Below are 19979 nucleotides of genomic sequence, written 5' to 3'. Positions count from 1 at the left end.
AAATGCACTTCCCTTGCGCTAATAGTTACGTCAAAATTTAGACGTTCTACATGACATGCATAAAAATCGTGCAACTTAAGGTGTAGTTTATTAAGTTCATTGCATTTTATTTTTTTAATTGCAATATATTATTATTATATATACAAGACAATAGACGTGGCATTATAATTAATAGTTGCGCCTTCTTCGCGCACTTTTTGTGAATGGGACTACGCTTTATTTAAATTCACGCAACACGGGTGCAAAATTTTTACGCAACTTCCGCTAGTCAGACTAACGTTACGCCTCGTTGATGAATCCGTGTGTTAAAATTTAAAAACAAAATGTATTTGAAGTTTTCTTGATAAAACCTCTAAAAATAATAGATTTTATTATCTTTTTTTCCATATTTTCTATATCTTATTGCCTTCTAAACTAATACGCCTATAGATTTTCGATCCCCACACACTTCATCCTCCTTACTCGTTCAAGAGCTAGCGATGAGTCACTCTCCATAATTTCGACCACAAAGTATAGTTATTCGTCGGCCAAACATACCAGTTTCGGACTCATTAGTCCTTATCGGTATGATGTCAGACATTATGTATCAGGTGTGTTTGGTTGACGAATAATTCTAATTGTACTTAATAGATATTGGTGGTGTAATTCAACGCTGGTCAGGGCGAATATAGCCTGTAAAGCAGTTGTTTCCTGCAATACGACTTAAAATTTGCTTTTGTCCACATAGTGATGGCACCATCTGCAATACAGATCGCTTTTTACGTTTTTGGCCCCCTTGAAAGTATTAGGAGTCACCACCAGATGTCGCACTCAGTTACATCTTTTTTATTGTTAAATGGTTTTGATTATCAATATTAGATCGGTAAATGCACTACATATCGGCAGTTTTAATTGCTTTTGATTAATTTTTTCTTAAAATCGAGTGGCCAACTGGTAGATGTATTAGGAAAATGTTTCTGACCGAATTTCGAACAGTCGATCAAAAATTGAACACCAACTTTCAAATTTCTCCCATCCAATACAGTTTTTGATTATTTTATTCATATTTCCTCTGCTCGATATGTTTTAAACAGGTGGTCAAAACATGAACCATTTTCCTAAGAGAAATTTTATGTTGGTATTTAATTTATTTAATATATACTATTTCCTTTAATCTATTAAAATATTTTCTTTTACTCTTTTTTTTTACTTCGTTACTTTTTCAACCTTTGATAGAAGTGCATCGGTTTTGATTAAAATTGTTCTAACGAGCATTCAAATAAAAACGTGGTCAAGTTGGTTCTGAAAATTTGGATGTAGGGCGTAGCATATAGCAAATGAACTTAAACGTCATCTGTCACAGCGCTATATCGCCGCTATCAATTTGAATATTTTCGTTTTAAAAAGCGTTTAAAATGGTGTTTTCTCAAGAACAAAAAGTGTTTATCATAGAGTCCTACTTTAGAAACGGACGCAAGATTGATGGAATATGGAAGTATTATATTGAGGAATGTTTCATAGAATTTCAAAATCAATTTCCCGGCGTTGTTCAGTACAAAATTTCTCAAAGTGCAGTTCAGCGTTGTGTTAATGTTTTTCGTGAAACAGGCAGTGTAACAAGAAAAGAAGGAAGCGGCCGACCTAAAAAGCGGACTGAAGAATTAAAAGAAAATGTCCAACAAATAATGGAAAATGCGCCAAGAACTTCTGTACGTGTTTTATCACAAATGGTGGGAGTATCAGTCGGTACCTGCCACACAGTGTTAAAAAAAGATTTGCGTTTGTTCTCCTATCGTTTAACTTGTCAGCAAGAACTTCATGAAGTTGATTTTCCGCGACGGGCTGTATTTTGTGAATGGTTTTTAAACAACTACGGTGAACTTCATAATATCAGCTTTTTTTCTGATGAAGCCTGGTTTCATTTAAGTGGTTACGTAAACTCACAGAATATGAGAATGTGGTCTTCTGAAAAACCAGATAACTTTTTTGTCGAGGGCCCTCTACACGCTCAAAAAATTGGAGTTTGGTGTGCTCTCAATTGAAGGAGGATTTATGGACCTATTTTTTTTAATGGTACTCTTACTGCGCAAAGGTATAGAGAAGAAATTATCGCTCCTTTTGTTAACCAGCTGGAAGAAAACGAAATTACAAACTTTTACTTTCAACAAGTTGGCGCAAGGGCACATACGGCAGGCGAGACGATGAATATGTTGAGGGAAGTTTTCCAAACTCGACTAATAAGTCTCAATGCTGAACATGAATTTCCACCGAGGTCATGTGATATTACGCCGTGTGATTTCTTTCTGTGGCCTTACCTTAAAAACACTATTTTTGAACTGCCTATTCCTGATTTAAACCATCTGCAGGCTCGACTTATAGACAAGATTCGTGAAATTAACAATACCCCGAGCATTTTAGAAAATGTCTTTAATTCTTTGAGGAACAGGTGTGAAAAGTGCTTGGAACAAGGAGGGGGACACTTTCAGCAACTGCTTTAATTTATTGTTATAACAAGGAGGGGGACACTTTCCGCAGCTCCTTTAATTGTTTGTTATTGTTATCACGATTATTCTTTAAAATAAAGTTATATAGTCATTAACGTTATTGAAACTGACAGCTGCTGTACAGCTCGTTGAGAAATGAGGTTAAGTTGGTCGCTATAAGCTACTCCCTACGTCCAATGTGTCAGAGCCAACTTCGACCACGTTTTTATTTGAACGCTCGTTATATAAGGTGATGGAATATTTTTTGTCAGTCAAGCAGGCAAAAAAATGAGTTTTCAAGTATTTTTTTATGCAAAAGTGATTTTTCTTGATTTTCAAATAACTTTTATCAGACTTGTGAAAACTCGATTCAAAAATGAATTTTTGTAAAAGCTATCATGACTTGAAAGTGAAAACCCACACAGTGACTTTATGATTAACTAGATGTCCATAAAAAAAACATTTATTTTATCCAAACCTATACATTCTTCAATTTAACGACATGTAAAGCATAATTTATAGACGTATCGGTACACCAGTGCCAAGTGTTGGTAAAAATATTGTAAAACATTCCGTGAATAAGCTGTGTTCTACAGTTACCTAAAAAAAATAAAAAATAAAAAAATATAAGTGTACCCAGTATACACATGGTGTCCCAATTTATAGTTATAAAGGCCCTTACCATCATAATAAGACAATAAAAACAAATGAAATTCAACATAAATATACCTCAAGACGAAGAAGACATTTGGGCACAATAACTTTTAGTTATGATTTTTTTTTATCATAGACAGCCGAAGCCTTACAAGCTACATAACTGCTGAGCTTAGGCAACCAACATTGCAGGACTGATACTGTCAACTAAAAATCCCTAAATCTTAGCGTCACCAACATTACTGATTCGTTTACAATGAACAATGACAAACCGTTACATCTACGCCTGAGATAATGTGATGGCTGATTAGTTGAACAGAATCTTTTGAAAAATTCTTATTGTTTTAACAATTTTTAATTTTACGGAAATTTAATTGCCACCACGAAGCAAATAAAATTACTGTAATCATATTGTAATCATTTATGAAGGCTTTGAATAACGTGACGTTATTTCACATTTCTAAAAATGGCCCCATACTAATTTTAACAAAGATTTATTCATTTTTACAACTTTATTGTATACAAATTTAAGAGAGCCCTACAGCAAATAGGCAACTAGCAAAACATTTCTATAGATTTTATTACACAGTTTGTCTAAATATGAATTAATGCACATATAACAGACTTTCGCCCATTTTAATGCAGATTTTCTATAAAATGGAGTTAACTTGAGACTCAAATTACTTTTTGGTGTAAAGAAATTTCTAATTTATGATGCCGCTTGTTCAAAAGCGGCAAATTACAAATTTCGTTACAAGAAAAAGTAATTCAAGCTTCAAACTAAGTCCATTTTATAGAAAATCTGTGTTAGAATGGAGGAAAGTCTGTTATTTGTGCATTAATTCATATTTAGACAAACTGTCCAATAAAATCTATAAAAATGTACTGCTGGTTGGCTATTTGCTATCGAGCCCTCTTAAAAATTTTACAGTTTCTAATATATTTTTATTTTTCCAATTTCAATTTTGATGATTTTTATTATTCTTTCTTGGATGTTTATTAATTTTTTTAATTAACAAAAATATAATCGTAGTACGTCAAACTAATGGTGTAGAATATAACATTTGAATTTATTTAAAAGAAAAAAACATTGAGTAGAATTTTTCAAAAAGCACCAAAAAAAATCATAACAGACTCCAAGTTTGCAAATTCGAGCTTTCAAATGTGTTTTCTAAGTAAAAAATTATAGAATTCCATTTTTTTTTTCAAAACGAGATACTCTAGCAGATAAAACCACTTAATTGCGTTAATCAATCCGATTACCGCTGCTATGTTAAAGTACGAAACACAATTTCAATAAAAACCGAAACTTACAATCCTCCAGCATCCTCCGAAGCTTAACGGGTTCTATGAACTTCTCGTACTGATGCGTCCCTCTGGGCAGCAACTGTAATACGTTCTCGCTTATCACGATCCCCAAGAAATTTGCCAAAAACGTCTTATTTATGGTAGTTACGAAAATCGAACCGTTCGGCTTAAGGCACTTAACGCAAGCCTCTAGAAAACGATCTTTCTTAGAGACGTGCTCCAAGATCTCCGATGCTACGACGGCGTCGTATTTTTCCGGATTGTTCGAAGCGTGTTCTTCGATAGAAGACGTCAAACAGTTTATGTCGAGAAAACTCAGCTGGGAGTGGGATTTTGCTAGTTCGATAGTGTTGGGGTTCGCATCGATTCCCGTTACCTTACCTCCTAGCCTTGCTAAAGGCTCTGCTAGAATTCCACCTATAAAAGGGAAACGGAGTAATAATTTGTCGCTCCTGCCCCACACAAATGAAAGGGACGGTACGTTATCGTAAATTATGTACCTCCGCAACCCACGTCTAGTAGTGAGATGTCCTTTAAGGGTAGGGGATTATTCAATTTTTCTTTGTCGATTGCTCCCGTATTTACGAGTCCGTCTCTAATCAACGGTATCCTGAGTTTATTCAACGAGTGCAAGGGTTTCATGGGCCCAAATTCGTCCCACCATTCCGCTACGAATTTTTCGAAATGTTTGATTTCTTGTTTGTCTACGGTGCAGGTGGCGGCTGATGCTAAAGACCTGAGGACAGTTTCATTTTTAGACAAAATTGAAACAGAAGATTTAAACAAGATAAACAGTTTAAAATTGGCAAAATACATACACAAGTACACTGTGTCTGGTTTTTCGTGTTACGCCTGCCTTAAATCGTTGAGTGAGAAACAGTACTATTTCTCACTATTTCAGTCAACGCTTAAATACAAATAGGCCGATAGAATCAAGTGACCATTTTTTATGATGCGGCTCTTAAAGGTCATCATTTGGCCTGCCTTGCTGTTTTTTATATGGTTGTAATTTTAAAAAAAAAAATATATATGATAGGTACTAAAAAATAGTGTGTATAATACTCCAGTAACAACAAAGGAAAATTGTATGCATAGAGTAAGGCAAGAATTTGAGCATCTATCATATTAGAGCAGCGAACCACAAGGAACTAATCCAAAGGCGTGAAAAATGTTTAGAAGTTGAGAAGTTGAAGGAAGACATTTTGAACATTTATTAAAATAAATTTGACAATTAAAAACCTGTGACAGTTGTGTTGATTGTTACTTACCTGTCACGGCCAACCTAAAATGTGCGAAACAAAGGGAAACATCATATTAAGAAAAGGGAAATGTTTATCCGCAAATAAAATGAAAACCACTGGGTTTAGGTATAGGGAAACTTTAACAAAGTTAGACTAAATTTTAGTGCAGAATACGAATACGTTAAAAAAATAGGGGTTCCATTTAAAAACTTCGAGTTTTCTACAATTTCTGAACTTCATATTCGATCTTTTTTTTGACCACTCTGTATAAAAACTGGAAAATTTTCATATCAAATTCGAAAAATTGGATCTTCCTCTACAAAATGTCCAATTTGCACAAAAAAATAATAGTCCACAGTACAAGCCTCCCCAAGGTGGGCCCCATATTCTTTAAATAGTGTTTTCCGCAAAGATAAATAATTTCAAACATTTAATAACTGAATAATCTAAAGCTTAACAAATAATAGGAATGTTATGTCATGCCACCTGAGTATTTTCAAAGACGCCGCAGTAAAACGAATAAACGGGTGCAAAAAACGATCAAACCATCAAGGTTTTAGGTACTGAAATCTACGAATATACTAACTTTTTTATATATAACTCCACATGTAAATATTCTTATAACATTTACTTGCTTAGTCCTACATATAAAATTGTTTACTTTTATTTATAAGTACGTAAAAATTATTCTTAAAATGTGGGGTTAGGATAACAGAAAACGCATGTATTACAAACGCTTTTTTTAGTTATTATTTTATTTGGGTAAATTTAAATGGTAACAATGAATAAACAAAACATCAAGGATTTTATTTTTGTGCTTACTTTTGTTCTACACGTTTTACTTTTAAAGATTTCAGTACCTAAAAACGCCAGAAATTTCACTATTTCTCGGCCAGGAATATGGCCACCTTGAGCAATTCCATATAAATATACAATACAGGGTGTTTCAGAAAGACCTCCCGTAAATACAGGGGGTGAGGACGACAAAAAATAAGAATTTTTTGTCATATGTCTATCTTCTCTTGTTTTCGAGATACAGAGCGACAAAATAAAATTTTTTAAATAACATTTTTATGAAAATTTCCAAACGGTGCGAAATATTTTTATGAAATTTGGTATTCCGAGGTTTTTAAGGATGCCAAATACGATGGTCTAATATATAATTTTAATTTATTAATTACTATAGAAGTTAATATTGTTCTATAAATTTAAATGCATAAATTCTATAATCCTTTTAGTTTGTCACTTGAAACTGTTTAAAATCTAATATTGCCAGAATATCGCGATATTTAAGGTCATGACAAAGAAGACATTTTTTGGCGCTTATGTCCAATCTACAGGGTGATTCACTATATTTTGACTCCTCCTTTAAGTTTTTTGTTTTATGAGTTATAAAATGTGAAATATAAAAGTTGCACGAGTTTTTATGAATTTTTCGAAAATTATAGTAGAAAAATAAATGAAGTCCAAACAAAATGGCCGCGGTTGTTAACTTTCTTAAGTTAAATGGAACACTCTGTATATTTTTATATATCTGGATAGAACGTTCCCGGTTGAGCATAGTCATGTAGGGTTTGTTGGGTCCACCACTAACAATAAGCGAGATACTACTAAAAAACGAAAAGAAGGTTTTCTATTAAGAAAATAAGACATCTTGTAATTGTTAAACCGCTTTCAGCCATTTCTGCCTTTTTCCAATTACGTAAGGATTTACAGATTTAGATATAATATATTTTGACAGATCGGACATTGATATGGTAATGTCATGACAACATTGTTATTGTTTGACAGTTTATATTATTATTTAATTAAAATGGGTTACACAGAAGTAGAAAATTGAAGTATTATAGGAATTAAAATAGAGCAAAGTTCCCCATACTCTATTTTAATTCTAAATAATTTTGTACTTCTGCATAACCTGTTTTAATTAAATAATAACACAAACTGTCAATCAATTACAGTGTTGTCAAGACCTAACTACTTGTCATTGTCCCGACCTACCATATAATGTCCATGAGTAATTAGACCTCTCACGGCCTAATTAGTGAGATTTCGTTACATTACCTATACGCATTTTGGACCGTATCAATATCCGATATATCAAAATATAATTTAACTAAATCTGTAAATCCTTACGTAATTGGAAAAAAGGCAGAAATGCCTGAAAGAGGTCTAACAATTACAAGATGTCTTATTTTCTTACTAAAAAACCTTCTTTTCGTTTTTTAATATTATCTCGCTTATTGTTAGAGATGGACCCAACAAACCCTGTATGACTATGCTCCACAGGGAACGTTCTATCCAAATATGTTTGTACAGGGTTTATCATGCTTCATTGTAAACTAAACATAATATTTCTGTCGCCAAGATTTAGGGATTTACTTTACTTATCTACTTACCGTAATTTTGGTAACTGCGCAGTGAAGGCGATTTTCAACATGGTTTTCTCACTGCAAAAGAAATTATTGAAAAATATTTTGTAAATGTACCATGGACTATGAAAAAAAAAAACTGTAGGTATTACAAAATTACATTACTCTTTGCAATACTAGTTGGCTATTGCTATTAGTACGTGTGCAGCGATTTTTGTCAGAAAAAACAAACTTGAGGTCACCTGAATAAAATTATAAAAAAAAGTAAACCCCTATTAATTCAATTATTGACGACCTAAAAAAAAATACGATAATTCTTTAAACAATGTCAATATAATAAGTACTTTTGTTTATTCAATTATTGACATCTACGAACATATGCCACGAAACAATTAATATTTTTAATATTTTCTCAAGTGTTTTTTTTTCTAACATACTTTTTGTTCTCCAAAAAATTAGTTTAAAAAAAAACGGAAAACAATCGGACCATTTTTTTTAATGGAATCATTGCTCAAATAATTATTTAAAAGTAAAAAAAACAACACGGTATTTTTTTTACTTTTAAAACAACAAGATAATAAACATAAGTTTTAATCTTCGGCGTAATAAATTAAAACTTTGAAAGCGAAACTTTCATATCGAATGATATAAAATAATTTGAGATTGATACTTGAGGCCCTAACTATATGTAATAAAAATGTATCTGTATGTATGTAATTAAATTAACTGGATTAACTATCTCGCGTATCTGATTCGTGTTTTTTTCCACAATATTTAAATAGGGGTTCATTGTGGGTACTATAGAAAGCATAGACGCAGGGTTTTTAGAATTCCAGAGGGGCTCAGCTAAATTCATATGTTACATATAACACAGCTCGAGTCCCTTAACCCCCCGTAGTCGGCGCTCGTGATAGAAAGTTTAACTTTCCATTCAGTTACGATGTGTCTACCGCTCCTCGGCCTACTGTTCTCTTCACCAGGTGTTTATTTTTGTAAAGGTAATTGGAGAAAGATTTTCATTAATTGAGACTATTTCACACAATGCATTATAATGAATCAAATGCCATGTTTTAATTAACTGTATCCCTAAAACGTAACATTTAGGTAGGTTATATTTTTTAGTGAAAATTTAATCACGTAAATAGTAGCTTGGAATTTTTTTTCTGATAAATTAACTCTCATGTTAAAATGTGTACATAATTGTGACGTTTTTGTCACTTTGACAGCGATAAAAAGGTGTGTAGCTTTTTATCACCGATAAAAACTTCTGTTCCTCTAAACTAAACTATACGTCAGTTTAAAATGTTTCTTGTCACTACAATTTTTATAAGTATTGTTGAAAGTGCGAGTATTTATAACGAGCGTTCAAATAAAAACGTGGTCGAAGTTAGCTCTGACACATTGGACGTAAGGAGTAGCTTATAGCGACCAACTTAACCTCATTTCTCAACGAGCTGTATAGCAGCTGTCAGTTTCAATAACGTTAATGACTATATAACTTTATTTTAAAGAATAATCGTGATAACAATAACAAACAATTAAAGGAGCTGCGGAAAGTGTCCCCCTCCTTGTTATAACAATAAATTAAAGCAGCTGCTGAAAGTGTCCCCCTCCTTGTTCCAAGCACTTTTCACACCTGTTCCTCAAAGAATTAAAGACATTTTCTAAGATGCTCGGGGTATTGTTAATTTCACGAATCTTGTCTATAAGTCGAGCCTGCAGATGGTTTAAATCAGGAATAGGCAGTTCAAAAATAGTGTTTTTAAGGTAAGGCCACAAAAAGAAATCACACGGCGTAATATCACATGACCTCGGTGGAAATTCATGTTCAGCATTGAGACTTATTAGTCGATTTTGGAAAACTTCCCTCAACATATTCATCGTCTCGCCTGCCGTATGTGCCCTTGCGCCATCTTGTTGAAAGTAAAAGTTTGTAATTTCGTTTTCTTCCAGCTGGTTAACAAAAGGAGCGATAATTTCTTCTCTATACCTTTGCGCAGTAAGAGTACCATTAAAAAAAATAGGTCCATAAATCCTCCTTCGATTGAGAGCACACCAAACTCCAATTTTTTGAGCGTGTAGAGGGCCCTCGACAAAAAAGTTATCTGGTTTTTCAGAAGACCACATTCTCATATTCTGTGAGTTTACGTAACCACTTAAATGAAACCAGGCTTCATCAGAAAAAAAGGTGATATTATGAAGTTCACCGTAGTTGTTTAAAAACCATTCACAAAATACAGCCCGTCGCGGAAAATCAACTTCATGAAGTTCTTGCTGACAAGTTAAACGATAGGAGAACAAACGCAAATCTTTTTTTAACACTGTGTGGCAGGTACCGACTGATACTCCCACCATTTGTGATAAAACACGTACAGAAGTTCTTGGCGCATTTTCCATTATTTGTTGGACATTTTCTTTTAATTCTTCAGTCCGCTTTTTAGGTCGGCCGCTTCCTTCTTTTCTTGTTACACTGCCCGTTTCACGAAAAACATTAACACAACGCTGAACTGCACTTTGAAAAATTTTGTACTCAACAACGCCGGGAAATTGATTTTGAAATTCTATGAAACATTCCTCAATAGAATACTTCCATATTCCATCAATCTTGCGTCCATTTCTAAAGTAGGACTCTATGATAAACACTTTTTGTTCTTGAGAAAACACCATTTTAAACGCTTTTTAAAACGAAAATATTCAAATTGATAGCGGCGATATAGCGCTTTGACAGATGACGTTTAAGTTCATTTGCTATACGCTACGCCCTACGTCCAAATTTTCAGAACCAACTTGACCACGTTTTTATTTGAACGCTCGTTACATAATATGAGTCGTTTTGGAAAAATGTCGACTTAGCAAATTAGAAAAAACAGAAAAATCAATTCCGCAATCCACAAAAGACACTAAATCGTCGATATGGAGATAATTTATGGAGTTTTGTCAAATTCGAAATTACGAACTGTCAGAAATAACTCCATTAAAAAATATAGCGAGTATGTCATAGATTTAATAGTATACTAGGATATTAGATCTATGGGATGTGTTAAAGGACTGGGCAATGGGCATATAATATGAAAAACAAAACTGGGGAAGAAGCATTTAAAACAATCTGGAATTCAATTGCAAAAATGATTTAATAAAAATAATTCATTGCATGTAACATTCAATTTGATCCTTTTATCGACATAACTCTTAAAGAAGCTCGTGATGCAAGAAACAGCAAGAGAAATGAGTTACAAGTTATTTCAGAGAAAAAAAAAGAAATGTTTTGTAGCTGTTAGAATAAGTGATGCTCCCAGTGCGGGTTTGAGGGTGAGTTCGTGAAAAATTGTGATCATTAGTTATAGCCATGGGAATGTATGTCTTTTGTTTATAATAAATAATGTATGGCTTCAAGCCGCTGCTGTAATTGAAAATATAAAATCGACAATAATAAAGTGTTTAGTGGTATTAGTCGTTTATTCTTACANTCAAGGGCGTCCACCCACGCAGAATACTACGCTTTAGCAGATGCATCTGAGGAAGTATTGTATTTAATAGAAATTTTAGAAGAGTTGGGTTTAGATGTTGACAAAATATTACCTGTAAATATTTATGAGGACAATAGTGGAGCAGTAGCTTTAGCTAAAAATGGAAACTTTACTAAAAATTCCAAACATATTAATGTTGCTTTTCACTTTGTTCACGATTATGTAGCTAGTAATGTTCTTAATATTGTAAAAGTAGCAAGTGATGAAAACTTAGCTGATATACTTACCAAATCTCTTGGAAAAACCAAATTTTGTACATTCAGACAATGTTTAAATCTAAATATTTAGCTAAGTTAGTACCACTTCGAAAAAAAATTAATATTGTTTATATTTCTTTTACTGTATCGCATCAAGGGGGCGTGTTAGAATAAGTGATGCTCCCAGTGCGGGTTTGAGGGTGAGTTCGTGAAAAATTGTGATCATTAGTTATAGCCATGGTAATGTATGTCTTTTGTTTATAATAAATAATGTATGGCTTCAAGCCGCTGCTGTAATTGAAAATATAAAATCGACAATAATAAAGTGTTTAGTGGTATTAGTCGTTTATTCTTACAGTAGCAATAAACAAGGAAAATATATATTAAGAATGGCAAAATTGTGAAGTATAAATGAATCAGAGGGATTACAAAAAAGATTTTAGTAACTTACGAACCTTGGATAGAATAAGTCAAAAGGAATATTCAACATGTACGTAAACTGGACAAGGAAATATTGAAATCAGTACACCAAACCAAACAATTTATAGTAACTGTGTATTTAATAACTGTTCCTTCAAATAATTTTGAAATAAATAAAGTTATTTATTTTTGTTGTTCATTACTTCATTCACATATTTGATCGGTAACTTATCTTGCCAAAAACCACGCGAGCTTTTCATTTCATGGATAAATTGCTTTTTAACTCAAAATTTTGCCAAACAGTAATTTTGCTCGAAAAACTGGCATTTGAAAAAAACGCTGGACATTCGGACTCGCGATTTTTTCGTGTCAGTTTTTCTCGTAAAATTACTGATTGGCAAAATTATTTCGTTACAAAGAGAAATTTACCCGATAAAAAGAAAAGCTCTTGTGATTTTTCTGTTGATAAAATTTACTTTCAAGATAGGGTAAAAGATTTATTTGCGTGGTAAAATTAGCATATGTAATTGTGTGTCTAATCTAATTTAAAATGAACTATTTATTATATTCATGTAATATTTTATCAATTTTTTTGCGAGGTTTTTTATATATTTCTAGCTCTACAGGGTGTTTACAAATTTGGACAGGTAGGTGAAATGTATTAATAGGCATTTTCAATAACTGAAATTGTTAAAAACTGCGCTTAAAATCAATAATAATCAAAATTCTTAAAACTTATTGACAATTTTTGGAATTATCCCCGAGTTACATACATCCTACATTCGTATTATTTTTTAAATTATTGATTAAAAAAAATACAAGCCAGTTAACAGATAACTATCCTCTCTTTCGATCAATCGACGAGTGAATCTTTGGTTCAGATACTGCCGCACATTTATATACAGTGAAATGTGGTGGAGCGGCACATCTTCCAATAACTGGGGTTTTGCAAAAATTCAAAATAAAATTCCCCATTCAGTCTATCGAGTAGAATAATAGAATCAATAATAATGATAATGATGAACTTTTAAAAAACACTGTATAACACCAAATTGTGTAGATTGAAAACAAAAATTCACACCACAAAAATAATCAAAATCGATTAATACCTATTCGAGTTTTTTACGAAATTCAAAAAATTTTCACAAATTTTGGGAGGCCAAACGAAGCGATTTTGGATATAGGTGAATTAGCTTAAATCTGCCTATTTTGAGTCCACGAATCTGCGTGATTAAAGTGTGATATTCGCGGCGTGCGCATCCGGTAGGTGTAAATCCGAAAAGACGGCACTCAACATTGGTGGAGAGGATGACAGGTGAGTCCATAAACTTTTAAAGTAAATATTCACCTTGAACATATTTTCTATAATTTTCTATTTTTTGACCCATTCTCAAGTAGTACGCCTATGGAATTTTGTCCCCTACATCCCTCCCCCTCCTAATTTACTCGTCTAAATGCTGGATATGAATCACTGCCCATTATCATGGTACACGGGTATAATTATTTTTATTTCGAGTGGAAAAATTACTAAGAAGGTCATGCCGAGAATAAATACAAAATATGAACGTTATAAAAAATTTAAAAATCTCAATAGGTTTTTTTTAAATTTGATGGCACGCCCATGTCATCAGCCGATTTTTTTTTACACAGTATTTAAACCACAATGTTGATGTTCTGCATTACTGTAAAGTTTAATAGTTAGTAAGGATGTCTATACCACTTCTAGGCCTACTGCTCAGTTTACTAGGTATTTATTTTTTTTAATAAGTATTTGACTGCTTACATTATAATGAACAAAATGATTTTTTTTAATTAATTAAAAAGTCGCCTATTGCTAGGTAACTAGTATGAATTTTAAAATATTAAACTAAATTTAACTTTCCTGAAATATTCTTGTCAAATATCATTCGTGCACGACGATGGCCTTGAAAAAAATTTGAAGGCCATCGTCGATTTCATTTTCCCAAAAAGTAAAATCCGTATATTTTTTCCCTTAAGATCAAACAAATCTATAAAAAAAAGAGCCCATCAGTCAGAAGTCGCTCTAGAGGCGGAGAGCGTGAGCGGGCGGTTAAATGCGAGAAGTTTTGTCAATAAAAAAATAATCGAATATAGTGATGAAAATTGGTACACTTATAGATTTTAAATAGATAAACATAGAAAAAATATCGTCAGAAGGCTAGGTGGTGGCTTAAGTGCTCTCAGAAGCGATAAAGTAGTAAATTGTAAATTGAAAAATAAATCACTATATAGTTCTGACATTTTGTTTATTGTTAGTTTATAACACAAATAGACTATATGTAAAGTTACAGAAGTTAAAAGTGAGGCTAATAGTCAAAAAAACATTATTTATCACCGCGCGTGCAAATATTGCCGTGGTTGTTACGCCCAGCGTTTTTGATCTTTTATTGTTAATAAATTATTAAGTATAGTTCTGCTAATCTTTATATTATACAGGGTGTCTCACATTTAAATAGCAGGACTTCAGGAATCAGTAGAAGACCTCATTTTTAGTCTAAAAGTCCCTATATATATATGGGTCCTAAAACGCTTCGTTTCTGAGATACAGGGCGACCAATTTTATTTTTGTTTTATTTATTTATTTTTTAACTAAATAACCGCTGACAAAAAAAATCATGTTGCGGCGCAAGACTTAGTATTTGAGGGCAAATAATTTGACACAGAAAATCATCGCATATTAGTTCCACTGGTGGAGATAGAGGGGTCTCTATTCATATTTTTATAAAAAAAAGTATAGCCGATTTGATATTTTGCAAATGTTTTCAAAAAATATGAAAGAACATTCAATTTTACCCAGAAAAGGCCCTCTTGTCCAAAGTCGATAGGAGGTGGCGTTTTCAAGAAAAACCGAAAATACTGTTTAGAAGTCAAATTAAGAAAAAACGAAAATACTGTTTAGAAATCAAATCAGACTTGAAATGTCATTCTAATATTGACATTTGCGTTTATTTTATTATATCTTGCACGAATTTGAAGAGATCCCACGACGAGTATGAGAAAATTTTCCAGGATTATTGGTGTTTCCAGGTGCATTATTTCTTAGAACATTAAGACGAGATCATAGATATCCCTACCACTTACAACCTGTTCAGGGTTTACGTCCGGGTGACGAGGAACATAGAATAGCTTTTTCTCGGTGGATTCTTAACTCAATTGAAAGCGACGGAAATTTTTTTATCACACATGTTTTACTCGTCGAGGTGTGACAAATTTACACAATCAGCATGTATGGACACATGAAAACCCGCATGCAATCAAACCACTAAAATTTCAGCACGAATTTAGTGTTAATATTTGGCTCGGCGTTTATAACAATTGTCTTTTCGGCCCTTACATCTTACCTCAACGACTGAATTCTGCGAATTTCTTAGAGTTCTTAGAGACCGAGAGTGCCAACATGTGGGAGGATATTCCTCTGAATTTAAGAATGCGACCACGGTTTCAACTTGATGGCTGTCCAGCTCATTTTGGCCGAAATGTCAGGAATTGGTTGAACACCCACTTTCCCGAAACATGGATTGGCCGCGGGGGTATCGTTGCATGGCCTCCCCGATCCCCTGATCTGACACCCCTAGATTTTTTCCTCTGGGGTTTTATTAAAGAGTTATTTATTTTTGTATTTATTTTCATTTAATTAATTAAAATCAATTTTAACCGAATTTTTGAACTACATATTTAATTTAGTTGTAACACAATGTTTAAAAATTATTATTTGACTTCTAAACAGTATTTTCGGTTTTTCTTGTAAACACCACCTCCTATCGACTTTGGACAAGAGGGCCTTTTCTGGGTAAAATTGAATGCTCTTTCATATTTTTCGAAAACATTTGCAAAATATCAAATCGGCTATACTTTTTTTTATAAAAATATGCATAGAGACCCCTCTACCTCCACCAGTGGAACTAATATGCGATGATTTTCTGTGTCAAATTATTTGCCCTCAAATACTAAGTCTTTCGCCGCAACATGATGATTTTTTTGTCAGCCGTTATTTAGTTAAAAAATAAATAAATAAAACAAAAATAAAATTGAACGCCCTGTATCTCAGAAACGAAGCGTTTTAGGACCCATATATATAGGAACTTTTAGACTCAAAATGAGGTCTTCTACTGATTCCTGAAGTCCTGCTATTTAAATGTGAGACACCCTGTATATAGGAACTTTTAGACTCAAAATGAGGTCTTCTACTGATTCCTGAAGTCCTGCTATTTAAATGTGAGACACCCTGTATATGTTTGTTATAACGAAACAACAGAAGTTTACTCAGAGGTTAAGACTATACCAGAGCTACATAAGTTTAAGTGCAATCGAATAAATTGTTATAATTTTTTTTATTTGATAATGTTTGTTTTCACAAAGGTTTTAAATTGGTTTTTCTACTGAAATACACACAGTGCACTTTACTCTGAATCGCAATCTGATGATTCGTCCTGAGTACCATCATCGTTGCTGTACTCTACATCTGTCATTTTTTTTTGTCATTGTAATTGCAATTGAAAACACACACATTAACACTCGCCATTGTTGGTGGCTTAAAAATTTATTAATACACGAAAAATCTAATGCACAAGCAGTGAACGCTGTTGGAGCTGTGACTGGAGCGAAAATCAGAAGCGAGTTGCTATTTTGAAAGCCAGGCCAGGTACTTCTTTGAAAAATAAAAAAATATTTATTATTTTTCGGTACATACAGTATAGACTCTTTAATCCAACTCACCTAATCCGAATATCCACTAATCCGTCCCGACAAATGCCCGTTTCGATGGTCCGAACAAAACTTTACTTCGAACAAAATTTGGTTTAACGCATACAGGATGTCCCATTAATATTGCGAAAAAATTTAGGGGGAGTTTCCTTGACCAACAATAAGAAAGAAAGTTCCTATAAACCTATGTCCGAAAATGCTTCGTTTCGGAGATACAGGGTGTTGAAATTTAGAGAAAATACAAGGTTTTTACTAATATCTGGAGAATCCTAATTCCGATTTTTGGAATGGGGAATGAAAATGAAGTTTAACAATCACTGGAATGGCTTGTTTTGATTATTTCTTTAAAGTAATAATAATAATTATTTTTCAATATGGTACAAACTTTGGCTTTGTACGATGGCCAATCAAGTTAATCTTTTGTAGAATTACCATTTTTTTCAAGGACTTGGAACGATTTCGGCAGAAGACTGCCTTGCCAGGGATTACGGAAATAATGGTACAGTATGTGTATGTAATGCAGACCAATGCGATACCATAGCCCGGGTGCAAACATTGAGTGAAGGAAGTTACTTACTTTACACTTCCAATATGGCAGGGTTGAGGTTTCAAATTGACAATGGCACGTTCTCCGAGTTAAGCACAACATCGGAGAACAGGATCATCATCGACCAGGATGATAGTTATCAAGAAATTCTCGGTTGGGGAGGAGCTTTTACTGACGCTACTGGTATAAATATCAATTCCCTTAGTTCAGGGGCCAAAGAGAAGCTTATGAGGTAAGTGCGGAAAGCCCAGTCCAGTTATCGACATGCTGCTTATAAATAAACCTGCGATAACAATCTTTTAAGCCACTTAAAACCAAGGAATGATTATATTTTATCTGATTTTATCAGAAAACAGAAGTATCGTACTTTATATATGCAAGGAAAGTGAGTAACGGCATCATCTTGTATTATTCAATACAGGTTAACAATGTGAGTTTCAAAATTATAACAAAATTGCACCACCTGCCTCCAAACCAAAGCAACTATCATAATTTTTAAATTCTCTACCATTATATTTCTAAAGAATTCAGGGCAAACCTACTTTTGTATTTTAATTAAAGTAACCTCAATGCAAGGGCCTAAATTATGATGCATCATTTTCTTCATAACTTTGTTTCCTTAAAATATATTAATGCAATAAAGAAAAATATAGCTTTCTATTCTTAAAAGTTTTGGACATGTGTTGAATAATGTTCAGTGATGCATCTTGAAATATAAATCATCAGCAAGTAGTAGTTGGTATTTTAAACTAACAATAAAATTTTAGAGAACAGTTTCTGGTATTTTTATACTTTTTTAACTCTTCAATTACATAATATTTCTAGATCATATTTCTCTGAAGATGGCCTAGAATACAGTCTATGTCGAGTGCCCATCGGAGGAACAGATTTTTCGACTCATGGCTATACGTATGTCGATGAAACGGAACCGGATGTCGAACTGACCACTTTTGCTCTAACAGACGAGGATTATCAACTTAAGGTATTTTGAAGTTTAATAAAAAAAACTAGCTAGTAGTTGCTTCAAATACTAGAAATCATCGAAATTAACAAATACAATTAACACAAAACAAAATTTTTTAGATTCCGTTGATACGCGAAGCCTTTAATCTAACCGACAACAATCTGAGATTGTTCGCTTCTGCGTGGACAGCTCCGAAATGGATGAAGTTGAACGGAGCTTATTCTGGCTTGCTTGGTTTTCTAAAGAGTGCAATGTATCAGCCCTGGGCCAACTACTTTTTAAAGTTCTTGGAGGCGTATGATAGCGAGAATATTCCATTTTGGGGAATAACCACCGGAAACGAGCCTAGCCTTGGATTTTTCCCTATAGAAATACCATCGGTAGCATGGACCTTTACACAAATGGTATACACATGTCATTCCTTATTTCGATGTCAGTTTTGACATACGTATTTATTCAAACAAAGCCAACTGAGATTAGTAAATATTTTTACTGTAGCCTATTCTTTTTAGAGAATCTGGATTAGAACGAATTTAGGGCCCACTTTAAGAAACTCTCCCTATTCTAATATAACTATAATGGCTTTAGACGATCAGAGGATATTTTTGCCCTGGTATATCGATGGGGTAAGTACTTAACAAAAATTGTCTTATTTTGTCTAACAAAAACTTATAGTTGTTCCTGAATTCCGATGTGCGAAACTATATTGACGGCATAGCTACACACTGGTACTGGGATGATATTATACCACCTTCTATGCTTACCACGACTCATGACACGTACCCTGAGAAGTTTCTGCTTGCAACAGAAGCTTGTGTGGGTATGTTTATGATTTCAGCAACAACTTTTTTTTTATATTTAAAAATTTTTTTGTGCCTTTAGGAGACGGTGACGATATATCTGTAGTATTAGGATCTTGGTCGAGAGGAGAGCAGTACGTTTTTAGCATTATCGAGGTAATTATAATAATTAACGAAAATATAATTTCTACTTACCCTATTTACATTCATTTCACATTAACCTCACTTCCGTTGACAGTACGTAAATCACTGGACTACGGGTTGGCTAGACTGGAACATGGCACTGGACGAAACAGGAGGGCCAACGTATATAAATAACAACGTCGATTCCCCTATAATTGTCAATGCATCAGCAGACGAATTTTACAAGCAGCCCATGTATTACGGTATAGGGCATTTCTCCAAATTTGTTCCAAGAGGTTCTGTGAAAATATCATGTTCGCAATTCGCCAGCGACGTACCGACGACAGCATTTAAAAGACCTGATGGCGGAGTTGTCGTAGTTATTTTGAATCAGTAAGTTGGGAACGCTGTTATCATGATTTTGGCCGTAGTCCAATTTTCACGTTGTAGTCGACAACCAAATAAAATGGTAATCTATAACCATTGTCTTTAAAAATATTTGTATTTTCAGGAGGGACGAAGAAGTACCTGTTGTAATAGCTGACGCTACCAGAGGAGAGGTGAATTTAAATTTATCTGCCCGTTCTTTTACGTCTGTATTGTACTGGTAGAAAATTAATAAAAACTAACCATATAAAA

At 33.4% G+C, this 19979-nt stretch overlaps 2 protein-coding genes across 2 annotated transcripts; one reads left to right on the top strand and one right to left on the bottom strand.

Annotated features, from left to right (window-relative positions):
* Nucleotides 1-2909: 2909 nt before the first annotated feature.
* On the bottom strand, nucleotides 2910-19489 carry LOC108917296 (ubiquinone biosynthesis O-methyltransferase, mitochondrial). The gene is made up of 5 exons (XM_018723818.1): nucleotides 19413-19489; nucleotides 8065-8115; nucleotides 4925-5160; nucleotides 4431-4841; nucleotides 2910-3062 (listed from the first exon to the last, which is right to left on the bottom strand). Exons 2-5 carry the CDS (start codon nucleotides 8103-8105, stop codon nucleotides 2941-2943), a joined length of 810 nt encoding a protein of 269 aa, XP_018579334.1. The 5' UTR covers nucleotides 8106-8115; nucleotides 19413-19489; the 3' UTR covers nucleotides 2910-2940.
* Nucleotides 13850-19979, top strand: LOC108917295 (glucosylceramidase-like). Its single transcript, XM_018723817.1, has 9 exons — nucleotides 13850-13928; nucleotides 17352-17685; nucleotides 18279-18435; nucleotides 18537-18821; nucleotides 18930-19043; nucleotides 19093-19237; nucleotides 19300-19373; nucleotides 19456-19733; nucleotides 19852-19979. Exons 1-9 carry the CDS (start codon nucleotides 13889-13891, stop codon nucleotides 19949-19951), a joined length of 1527 nt encoding a protein of 508 aa, XP_018579333.1. The 5' UTR covers nucleotides 13850-13888; the 3' UTR covers nucleotides 19952-19979.

The sequence above is a fragment of the Anoplophora glabripennis genome, unplaced genomic scaffold (assembly GCF_000390285.2).
Source record: "Anoplophora glabripennis isolate ALB-LARVAE unplaced genomic scaffold, Agla_2.0 scaffold22, whole genome shotgun sequence".
NCBI lineage: Eukaryota > Metazoa > Arthropoda > Insecta > Coleoptera > Cerambycidae > Anoplophora > Anoplophora glabripennis.
This window is presented reverse-complemented; position numbering and strand designations above follow the sequence as displayed.